The 11,220-nt window shown below is 54.1% G+C and overlaps 1 protein-coding gene across 1 annotated transcript in view; it reads right to left on the bottom strand.

Moving 5' to 3' along the window:
• MYO1F (myosin IF) overlaps positions 1-11,220 on the bottom strand; it is a 40,479-nt gene that overhangs the window by 23,264 nt on the left and 5,995 nt on the right. The window contains exon 2 of the mRNA XM_019556962.1: positions 4,364-4,549. Within this exon, the coding sequence (XP_019412507.1) occupies positions 4,364-4,549 (186 nt within the window). The remainder of the gene's footprint in view (positions 1-4,363; positions 4,550-11,220) is intronic.

Genomic DNA, 11,220 nt, shown 5'->3' with positions numbered 1-11,220 from the left:
GTGGCAGTGCCGACAGAGCAGGTGGCCCCTGGTGTCCAGCTGAGCCTGCAGAAGCACAGCGGGTCCCTGGAGCAGGAGGGTGGGGCGGCACTCCCCTGCCAGGCGGCGGGTCCACTGGGAACAGTATGGGAGGACAGGCGAGCAGGGGTGGGGGACTTCTTGCTGCATGCATACGTGCTCTGCTGGACTCGGGGCCCCTTCGCACAGCTGCAGAAGAAAAGGGAAGATGCAGGTTTCTATTTTTGTGTTTTTTCCTGTTCAGAAAAACACCCCCCACAGCCCCAGAGAGGCGACAAGGCCGCAGGATGCATGAAGCAGGAAGAGTCTATGTCACTGCCTTGCCTTGTAAGGACACAGCTTTGCCTTCCGTGCAAACCACAGTGCACCACAGCCGTGCGAATGGCTGATCTAGTCTTCACCGTCCCCATCTTCCTTGGGACTGGCGGTGGCTTGTGCTCTCACCCCCAGCATTCAGACCAGCATCATTCCCAGCCAGGGAACCCCGTGCCCAGCCGGCTCCCTCTGCTCCCAGCCAGCCCCCCTCCGACAGGAAGGCAGCAGGGAGCAGCCGATGGCTGGAGAGCCCGGAGGATGCTGCGGACCCTCGTCCGTGTGCTGGCCTGCCTCTCTGTCATGCTTCTGTGACCATGGCCAGTGAAAAGTACAACGCAAGGTCACAGGAGGTTTATTTAGGTTCTCGGTCTGGTGAGCAGGCGAAGCCGCAGCGTTGCGCTGACTGTCTTCTCCACTTGCAACTGCAGCAAGCATAGCCCCTGGGACCAGCAGGACTGACATCCACTTCCGGGCTGCAGCCCCATAGCAAGTGGGTTCAGCATGCAGCCTCCCGCAGGGAAGTGCCGGGGGGGTGCATGGTGTGCTCTGCCCGGACGCCTTCTCCCTGACCCGGCATGGGCAGTGCGAGGGCAGCGCGCGAGACTCGAATCACAATGAACAGGGGTAAACAGGATCAGTTCTGTACTAAGCGCCCAGAGTCACTTCTGCGCTGCAGCACGGGCTTCTGGTGCAGATGTCCTCAAAAAACCTGCCTGCCTCTGCTGCAGGAGGCAGGGACCCAACCGGACCAAGGCAGGTCAAGTGCTGGGGTGCAGTGGGGACCTGGGCTGGACTAGCTGGGAGTGCTGCTGGGCAGGAGGGAAGAGCACGTGAGCATTGCTGGGGGCACCGCAGAAGCAGCTCGGTGGAAGGACTAGAAAGCAAAGGATGAGGGCAGAGCCTGCTCTAAGAAGGACTCAGGGTCGGGACCGGCAGGGGGGCAGGGGGAGGCTGCTCTGTACCCAGATGACCCATAACCTTGCCAAATCCCCCTCCTCTCTCTTCTGTTTCGCACTGCGCACACTCTCCGCCCCAGAGCTGGCTATCAGCCTTATGCGCCAGGTCAATGGAAACAGCGGTCGCTCCGTTTGAGGTTCACTCGCTAGTCCTTCATTCCAGGCAAGGCTTCTCCCCTCTGTCCCTAGGGGACTATACACAGCACTGCCATATGCCTTAACCCTGCATTTCCATGCCCCCACCCCCCCGCAGTGATCACCCTGCGGAGGCACTGGGGGATCCCTGCACCCGCTCAGTCGGACTTGCTCTCCGCCTTGGTGATAGAGATGAAACCACTGAGACCCAGGGCAGCTAAGCGTGGTGCAGGCACTGGGAAGGTCCATGACCTTGCAACTTCAGCCCTGATTTTCAGAAGGTGAAGTCAGAAGGGCGGCACCAGTAGTCTTGGCATAAAACACCGGCCAGCACCCAGACCCGCAGAGGGAGGCAGTGGAATATGCTTTGTATTAACTTTGTGAAACCTCAGGTGGGTTTCGTTTCTTTGTTGTTTTTCTTAATGTGTTTGATAGTGTCAGTTTTTCTAATAAAATGTTTAAAAAAAAAAAAAATGCTTCCTTGGAGGGTTTCACAAAGAGGTGCATTTGGGATCTCTCTCTGCAATGGGTTAGGAACAGCAAATCCTCCAGCTCTGCAGGGGTTGGCCCCAGGGACCCTCGAGGTGCCTTTGAATGCTACGAGTTCCAGTCCTGACCTCCCGGTGTGGAGAAGGATACTTGCCTACCCTACCAGGGGAGGGATATGAAGCCCCTCTTGGTCATTTAGGCTGTGAAGGGTTCAGAGTCATTGCCAGAAAGGAGTGAAAAGGCTGAGGCTGGAGCCTGGGGTCTTTTGGCTCCCAGCTCATTGGCCTTTCCTGTCAAAAGAGATGAGGGCGGCAGTATGGCTCGACCCAATAGACCGGGCTGCAGGATTTGTCAGCTGCTCTGAGAAGGCAAGGAGCAGGCGGACCCCAGATCTGAGCGCAAGGCAGCCCCTCACTATCTGCCCCAGGGGCCCAAAATGCAGATCCCGTATAAACAAAGAAAAGGCTTCACAGATCGACAGTGAATGGACACGCTTTGTCCCGGCTTCACTTTGTGCAGTTGTTCACCCGTCAAGGGAGGGCGGGACACTTTACACCCGCTCGAAACAGGGGCAAATACTCGCTTGGTTGCAAGACAACCCAGAACAGGGCTCACGGCCGAAAGTTGGCACAAAGTTAAAGAGGCCCTCGATGGCAAGCTGTCACTCTTCCTGTGTTACACTCAAACCCAGAAAACCCCCAGATAACTGCCTGAGATCCAGGAAGCGAAACTGCCCAGTGTAGTTTCAGTATGTGAATAAGGTAAAATGCAGCTGGTAAGCATCCAGGTATAGGACAGGGACGTGCGAGCACATACGGGCCTGCCCCAGATTCCCATTCAGGCGGCAATTCCTGGGGTTATGCGGCTGCTCCCAGCAGGGAGGAAGGAGTACCTGGAAAGTGGGAACCAGACCTTGCCTCTGGCACTCGATTCCAGGACTGCATCCAAATCCTTTTCCAGAAGTTGCATGAAGCACTTCTGTATCCAGCATTTTGGTTGCAGGTTTTGGATTCTCCTGTCCCTCGGCCTTTCTCCTTGTGAAGTGCCGCTACTTCCCGCAGCAAAGCAACCCCAGCTGGAAACTACCCAGGCCTCAAAGTCAGCCTCCAAAATGCACAAGGAGAACTGATGTCTGTTTTTCCCTTTATCACATGAAAAACACCCTGAGGCTGGTTGGTTAGACCCCCCCACTTCCTAACACCCCCCATTGGGTCCTGCCTTTGTTCAGCCTGCCCGTGTTTGCTCCCGGGTTCCCCAGGCAGTCTCCCTGCAGCGGGGGATCCTATACAGCGGCCACACCACTGGCCTAACAAGGACTGTCCTGGGAACTCCTGCTTTAAGCTCAAGGCCATCACCAGGACTTGCCACAATTTTCCGATACAACTGTTTTTCAGATGGAAAGCCAGGCATTTGACAAAGCAGGGTTTGGCGACAAATCTGCTTGCCACCGGAAAAAGTGGAATTTTATCACAAAAATGGAGGAGTTTGAATCAACCTGCCCCTCTTGTGTCTGCTGGGAGCTGTAGGTCAGATGTCCCATGTTCCCATTCCCATCTGTGGCCAAACTACATCTCCCAGGCCGCACCACAGCCAGGTGTGCCTACAATATTCCAGGTTACAATACTCCAGGTTAGAAAGTGAGGCACCGCGGCAGATACAGGCCAACCAGGGAGTGCACAAGGAAGAGAAGGGGACTACAAAGGATTTGAACTACATCTCCCAGGGGGGGCATTGCAACCCTAATTTAAATAATCCTATTTTGCATTTGTGCCAGCATGTTTTGCCAGAAAATCAGTGTTCCTTGAGAATGAACTCTGCTTTTTGATGTTTTGTTCCCTATAGTAAGGAGGCCTCTCACGGGGTAAGAGCAACACGGATGTATTTCAAAAGAAATGGTCCTAAAATACCCTGGCTGCAGACGATCTTTGTTCTCCCAAGCAGAGGTGCTGCTGGGGCAGAAGGAGAGTTACAAAGGGCCACATTATCATGGCCGTGGGGGGAAATGGCCTGATCCCTGAGCCTAAGGGTCAGATTTTCAGAAGAGCTCAGCATCCCGGCTGGGCAATGATCCAGCCACTGGTTTTGCTGCCCAAAGGGGAGCTGAGGTCTGAAAATCCTGCTCTTGGTGTCCCAGGAAGACTTTGTACCTCCTGATTCAGCCTTTCAGATACCCAGGGTAGTCGCGTCTCAGGCCTTCCAATGGGAAAAGCATCCGGGGTCGAGTCTGAGACATCTGCGTTCACTGCGGTGTCTGGCAGTGCCTGAATCCTTTGCGGAGGACAGTGCGGCCTTCCACAGCCGTGCTCAGCGCATCCCAGGAAATACCCTGACACCGCCTATGACCACAGGACAATCAGGGACTATCGGAGAGGGCAGCCCTTGGATGGCCAGAGCAGGCCCCAGCTGAAGCTGTTTCACTGAAAGGCTCTCAGCAGTGCTCCTCAGCTGGCCTCTCGGTTTCTGCCCCAGTGCCCCGGCACAGCCCCTGGAAAGGATACGAAGATGTAGTCATCCATGAAGCGCTTTTTAAGGTTTTCCACGATGGAGTCCTCCGAGATCTTGGAGAGAAGAACCATGTCGTCCACTCCGCTCTGCTTAACATTGTGGCTCTGCCAGTGAAACCGCTCTTTGCTGCCCTGGGGGGGGAGATGGGAGAGAGAAAGACTGACGGTTGGTCCATAGCGAGGCCAAGAAGGTGTAGCAGAAAGCCCCTTTTGCACATTTCTCTTCTGGACACTGATATAACAGAAGCCCCTTCTTGCCTGCAGCACCCCCTCCCTCCCATTTTCTGCATTTCTTTTCCTTCTCAGTACTGGCAGAGACCTAGCACACTTATTGCACGGGTATGGCAAGGGTCAGAGCAAGCCAGAAAGCTGAAGTGGCTTTCTGTAGGAGAAACCTAGAAACTACATCTACATATCAGTTAAACTCAGTGTCACTAAAAAACCCAAAAGAGCTAAAATATCCCCTGCAAAGACTGTAAATATATCCTGTGCTAATCTAACTCACTCACTGTCCCTAGTAGCTTTTGTCCCTCACTGTCTCACGTTGCATTTTGATATATTTCTCCCAGTGCATTTCACCTGTCTCGTCTTTACCAAAGCATTTTGTATTTTATATTTTATACTTTTTAAACCCTGCAGGAATGTCCTCCCTGTAGAATGAAGTTACACCCTGGACCGCAGTGAAAAACTGCCCTGAAATTGCAATGGTAAAGTGATACAATCTGCTATATTGGGCGGTCCCTTGAATGAATGGGAGTGTATGGTGATCAGTATGTAATGAAGTGACAATAGCCTAGCCAAAGGGTCTTAACAAGCCATTTTCAACTAATCAAGCCAAGGAAGTGATTCCTGGAGCTGAACACTCATCCTATGGACTATTCCTGTAACCCAGGACAATACAGCCATTAAGTCAGTAAGTCAAGGGCGGACTCCCAAAACTTCAGGTACCAGCAGGCAGAGACCCCTGTGACTACAGCTGTAATGTGCCACTCAAAACCCAGGTGGGGCAGTGACCTCTGGACTGGGCAGCAAGATGATGCTGGGGGATCACACAAGTCTGCCAGAAAGGGATAAAAGGAAGTGAAGAGTGACCCTCGGTGGCACCCTGTCATCCAGCACCTGGCCTACCGAGACGCAAGGAGAAGCAGGCGATTCCCATCGCCTTGCAGGAAGCTGTCCACCAACAGCAGACTCCAGGGTCTCAGGCAGGTAGATATACCGATGCCAGTGCTGTCACAATCACTATGGCAGCTACTGTACACAATACCACATGGGTCTGAATGAGGGAGTGCATGTGTGTGTGCATGGGCTACGGTGACCAGTACCACCCGTAACTCAAAGTTGGCATTTATGATTTGATTGGCAACTTCACATGCTGTCCAATAAACTAGAATGTATTACAGTCTCGTGAGTTGGTCCTTTGTGGCCAACAAAGGCACTTCAGAGAAGCAGCACATCACGGTGGAGCAGGCATAGGACTCTGCATCCAGACGCATCGTGTACGAGCGCCCCTATGCCAAATGCAGCTCGGACTCGTGATGGGACTTTCAAGAAATCACTTCTCCTCGGGAGCGTGCAGATAACAATAACCAGGTGCTTTCAGGTCCAAGGAGGAATGCACCACCGTCGTTTTTGGGGTCAAGTCACAATGTTGTAAAGTCAAAGGGCTCCGCTACTGGAACCAAATTGCTGGGACGCTTCCAGTTTACAACAGCAGAGCATTCACCTTTCATTTCGATCAGGGGGTGAGCTCCCCTCCCTGGCTCTGTTAGGATTAGCCAGCCGAAGTCCTGTACAAAGCACTCGTTGGGACATCCTTAGGGCTTGCAAGGCCCTGTCCTGAGGCCAAGGGGCTTTTCTGGTGAAGTGAGTGACTGCAGGGCAAGAGAAACTAGAGACTCCTGGTTGTGGTCCAACCTTTTGCCATGCTTGGCAGCATCCAGCACCCCGTGACGTTCCTCCCCGAAAGTCTTCCTTCCCCTTGTGTGAATCACCAGTGAGATTGAAGCCAGCTGGGCACGCACACCATCACGAAGAGGAATGAGGGGGAACGGATGTGCCACTTCTGGCTACCCTAGCCAGCTCGGGCAGGAGGAAATAAATGCTCCTTATGCCTTCGCCTCTGACTCAAACTCTCATGCACTGTATGAGCAAAACCTAAACACAAGCAGCCTACACAGCACAGTTACCTCCTCTCTGTTCCTGTCTGTCTGTCCTCTCCCTGCCCTTCCTGCCTGTCTGTTATCTCTCACTTCAGACTCAAGTCAAGGCAAGGACCATCCTCATGCCAGATGTTAGCACAGGACCAAGTACCAGGGGCCCTGGCTTTCAGGCAGCTGCCTCAAAGCACAGAGATACATAACAGTTGAGAATTTCCTCTGCCCCAGCAGCCGAATAGAAATAGCTCAGGTCCATTTTCAGCGCACGGATGAGAAATACCCTGAAGTTGCCCAGCTGTCTCCTCCTACAGTGGCTGGCTGGGAGGGAAGCTGCGGGCTGTGGGTTCGGCTTTATGGGCCGTGCACCGGGATCACGCTGAGCTGGGCCGCGTCAACCGACTTGGGAAACGCCACGTTGGGCTCAGATTTCATTTGAAAAGACAATGTGCCCAGTGTAAAGGGCTGGAGCAACAGAGAGCCCGGGACTGTTTAACAGGGTGTTAACCCTGGAAGGATCAGCCGTACTTATCACTCCATTTCTGAGCAAAGCGCGAGTGCAGGTCACTGCACGGGTCACTGCGCGCAGCATCCTGCCCTGACGTCCATGCGACACGGCTTGCGCTTGCTGTGTGGGCAGAGCTGGGGCTGCGAGTGGCACTTGGGAAAACCCCACCACTTGTTCGTCTCACGACTGGTCTGGCCTGGCTCTCCTTTTCCAGCCCATTTGGAGGCCATGACTCCGCCAGAGTCTCAGAGCAGCCAGAGCCGTCCCCCCAGGCCCTGTCCTCCTCTCTGAGCCTGTCCAGTTTGCTGCTGCCATTCCTTAATTTCCTCTTTTCACTTTAAAGTAAGCAAAGCTTTCACTTCCCCTCTTCCCCACCCTCCCCCAGGCCCTGTGCCTCTTGCTTCTTCCCTTTCCCTTCTCTTCCTCTTTTCATTTGTGTTCCTCCTATTGCTCGGAGGGCTCCCAGCCAGGGGTTCAGGCTATTCAGCAGGACTCAGGTGTCCTTCCAGAAAGCCTGGTGCATCCCACCCCTCTCCAGCCTTTCCCATCCCCACTTTGCACTACAAGCCCCGCTCTCCGGTGGCTGGACCCTGCAAACAAGCCACATTCAGGCAGCTTCACATTCCCTGTGTGAGTCATGTCTGCTTCAGGCCTTGCCCTTCCTCCACCATGTCACATGCCTTGAGGACTCCCCAGCAAGATCACAGACCACATCTGACTTCTGGGGCCTAACAGGGTGTAACTTTAGCTGATGGGAGAGCTCTGCCCCCGACATGCTGCCTGTCCTGAGAACCGAGTCTCATGAGGCTGGGAGGGGGGCAGCCCGACGCTGTCCTCAGCTCCAGCCCAGGTGCCGGGACCCAGCCGAATACAGCCGTATCTCATCTTAATTGGCTGTCGGGCTCAAACACCAGGGCTGAAGCTGACTCATGCAACAGGAAACATGATGCAAAAATGACAAGTAGGGCCGTTGTGTCAAGTAGGCATAAATCTATCCCCGGCCCTGGGAATGGGGGAGGCAAAGCTTCACCAGGAGGAACTGCTGTTAGGCTGCAATGACTAAGCAGGTGCATTCACAGGCCGGGGTTGGGGGCTGCTTACACAGCTCTTGCCAGATCTCAGCTCCGCCTCTCTTCCATTAGCCCCGGTTTGGGTACTTTGCTTGCCCTTCCTCAAGCTCTTTCTTCCTTTCTAGTGGGCTATAAAAGAAATTCTCTGGAAATGGGGTCGTAAGTTCAGAGGCATCGGGCTGGCAGCTGGAGCGGTTGTGTGACAACGCTCAGAACTGTGCAAGGCAATGGAGGCTCGCTGAGCTGCAGGCTTCAGGGCACAGGCAGCAAGTTGTTACCGGGGTCAGGAAGGGGAGGCCTCCCATGTGCTGCATTATAGGGTTTGGGGGCCTTGCTCTTCAGTCTCGCTGGCACGTGGCGTAGGGCAGCCCAAGCTTGTGGCTTTCGAAGGAATTCCATTTCCGGTTTCAGAGGTGCTGGTTGTTGGGTGTGTAGCCTTCTCCCCTGCATGCATTAGGCTATGCCCTTCCCTTTGGGGATGCCCCGTAGATGGCTCCCCCCTTACTTTACCAACCTGCAGGGAAGCAGGTTGGAAGAGGAGTTGTAGGGGGAACGGTTTGGAGGGTGAGACCGGGAAGCTGCCAGGGAACTCCATGCGTTTGGGGAATTGTGCAACGCCTCTGAGCGCACAAAGCACCTCAGTCCAAGGGGAGTCCCTTTATGACTGCACAGGGCTGTGTGCGTGAAGCACTCACCTTCAACACCTTCCTTCTTTCTGTCCAAGCCAACATCATACCTCTGCTTTTACCTTCCTGGTTCATAGGTGAGGGTGTTTTCCTGACTTACTTAATAAACCTTGATAAACTGGGGCCAGAGGACAAACACAAGTCCCCTTGAATCCAACGGGAGTTTTGTAATCGGCTCCAGAAGAACCAGGAACTGAAGAGCTCAAAGTCCCCTACACAGACTAGAGCACCACTGGCCCCTGTGAGGTAGGGCAAGATCCTTATACCCATTTTACTCGTGGAGAAACCGATGCACCAACCCCTTGCCCACAGCATGTCAGCAACAGTATTAGGAAGGGACTCAGAAACTTGGGGACCCCCCCACCTCTCTGTCCGCAGCTCTGACAACTAGATGCACTTCTTCCCTGTCACATATTGCCCAACGTGCACAGAAAGTGCGGATACGAGTTAGTGAGTCTCCACAGTGAAGCCACGCTACCGAGAAAGTCTTCTCGAGACCTCCTCTGTGACTGTTGTTTGCTTTTCTAGGATCCACCCTCTCAAAATGAGCCGTGTCTCTCACTTTTGCCGGGACCCATCTGAGTCACTGGAGCGCAGCTCAAAGTCCACTGTGCCTAGCAGCCTGCCCTGGGTCTGGGCGTCTAGCTCCTCCTTACTGGCAGCTTTTAAATAACTAAGGGAGCAACTAGGTAGGCCACTTTCACAATGCATAGCCCCAGTTCCCCTTTCCCTCCACTCGGCCTGTGGTCACAGCAGCAACCGTGGGTCCAGCTGTTTGCAAAACCCCAGAATTAAAGAGCGAGGGATTGACAATGGTGTGTGCAGCCTTTTGGACGGTTTTGTCCCTGTGCCCCTTTTCGGGGGACAGTCGCAGGCACGTGCCCCGTGGGGGCGAGCCCTCCTCACAGGGGATGCACACAAGCCCTTCCTCTGCCTCAGAGATCTCAACGGCTGGGGGACCTTTTCGGTGGGCTGGACCTGATTTAAAGGCCCCGAGTGTGCTCTCTCTGGGGCAGGGACCTTTGTCCAGTGCGTGTGTGCGCAGCGCCTTGGACAGTAGGGGCCTGCCCCCCCCACCGGTGCTCCTTCAGTGCGTGCAATGAAAATGCTAAACAACCACTCAGACCACAACTGCATTCACACCAGGTTCTTCTTCCTCTCTGACTCCTCTTTCCTGTGCTGATCTCAGCCGGGGAGGAATCAAGGGTCGTTCTCAGCTTCACTTTCCTCTTCATTTCTCTCTCCGCTCTTGCTACCTGTCTCTAGCATCCTTCACTCTGGGAGCAATATGGCTCGTCCGGGTTGTGACCCGGGTGCTTGATGGTACACATCTGTATCCAACAGGCCGTAGGATTTCTTCCGCTTCCCCCAGCCCCGAGCCCAGTGACTGTGATTGGCTAAAAGCATACGTCGCAGAGGGGCAAGCCGTCTTGAAGACTTGGAGAGATGGGAAATCCTCCACCACTTCCCTGGGGAGTGTTTGCCTCCAGTTCATCACCCTCGGAGCTGCAAATGCTTTACTTCCTCTTTGAATTTGCCTGGCTTTAATTTCCAGCTGTTCCTCAGCTTTCCTCCCTGAGGAATGGGCACAAGCAGCGAGCCTCAGGGCAGGGATCACCTGCTTCCTGGTGCCTTAGATGAGCTGATACAAGGATTAAAACTAGAAGTCTAATTCTATAGCCTCACACAGCTCACGTAAGGTGTAACTCCCTACCTGGTTACTGGGGCAGAGGGTGAGAGAAGATGCAGAAGTGCCCCAGCACAGCCCACCTCTGGCTAGCACTGCCACTGCCACTCCGCATCGCTGCTCAGCTGCCGGCCGAGAGCTCAGCCGTCTTGCCCAAATAAGAACTGAGCAATGGGAAGCAGTAGACCTCTCGCTGCACGATCTTCAAAACAGTCTGGGCCCCCTTCAAAGCACAGCTGCAATCAGAGCACGACACTCTGCGCAGCCCTGGGAAGAGGGGAGGAAACACTGCGCAAGGCCTGGCAAACCGGCACCTTTGAAAGGCAAAGCAAACATGGCCTGCAGCCAACACCCCAACTACCGGAAAGACTGAAAAGGTGCAGAAGTGCATATAGTGCTGCCACAGCAGCAAAACCAACCCAACCTCACGTTCAAGTCAGAATGGGGGGGGCGGGGGGTCTACCTGCCAGGCTCCAGATGCACCTCCCCGGGGCAGATCCTGCCGGCTCTTCCCTGCTCTTGCTAACGAAGCTACTAGTTCACAGCCCCGCTGATTGCTTTTTTAAATTCATTCCAATGAAATGCATTTCTCGTTGCTTCACTCTTAAACTGCACGATCCACCCCGAGGCTCTGAGCATAGAAGTAAATCTTCTAGTTTATTTTTAACTGGAGAAAAACGTGGGTTTTTTTTTGGG

This window comes from Crocodylus porosus, unplaced genomic scaffold (genome assembly GCF_001723895.1).
Source record: "Crocodylus porosus isolate Cpor-Errol unplaced genomic scaffold, CroPor_comp1, whole genome shotgun sequence".
Taxonomy (NCBI): domain Eukaryota; kingdom Metazoa; phylum Chordata; order Crocodylia; family Crocodylidae; genus Crocodylus; species Crocodylus porosus.
This window is presented reverse-complemented; position numbering and strand designations above follow the sequence as displayed.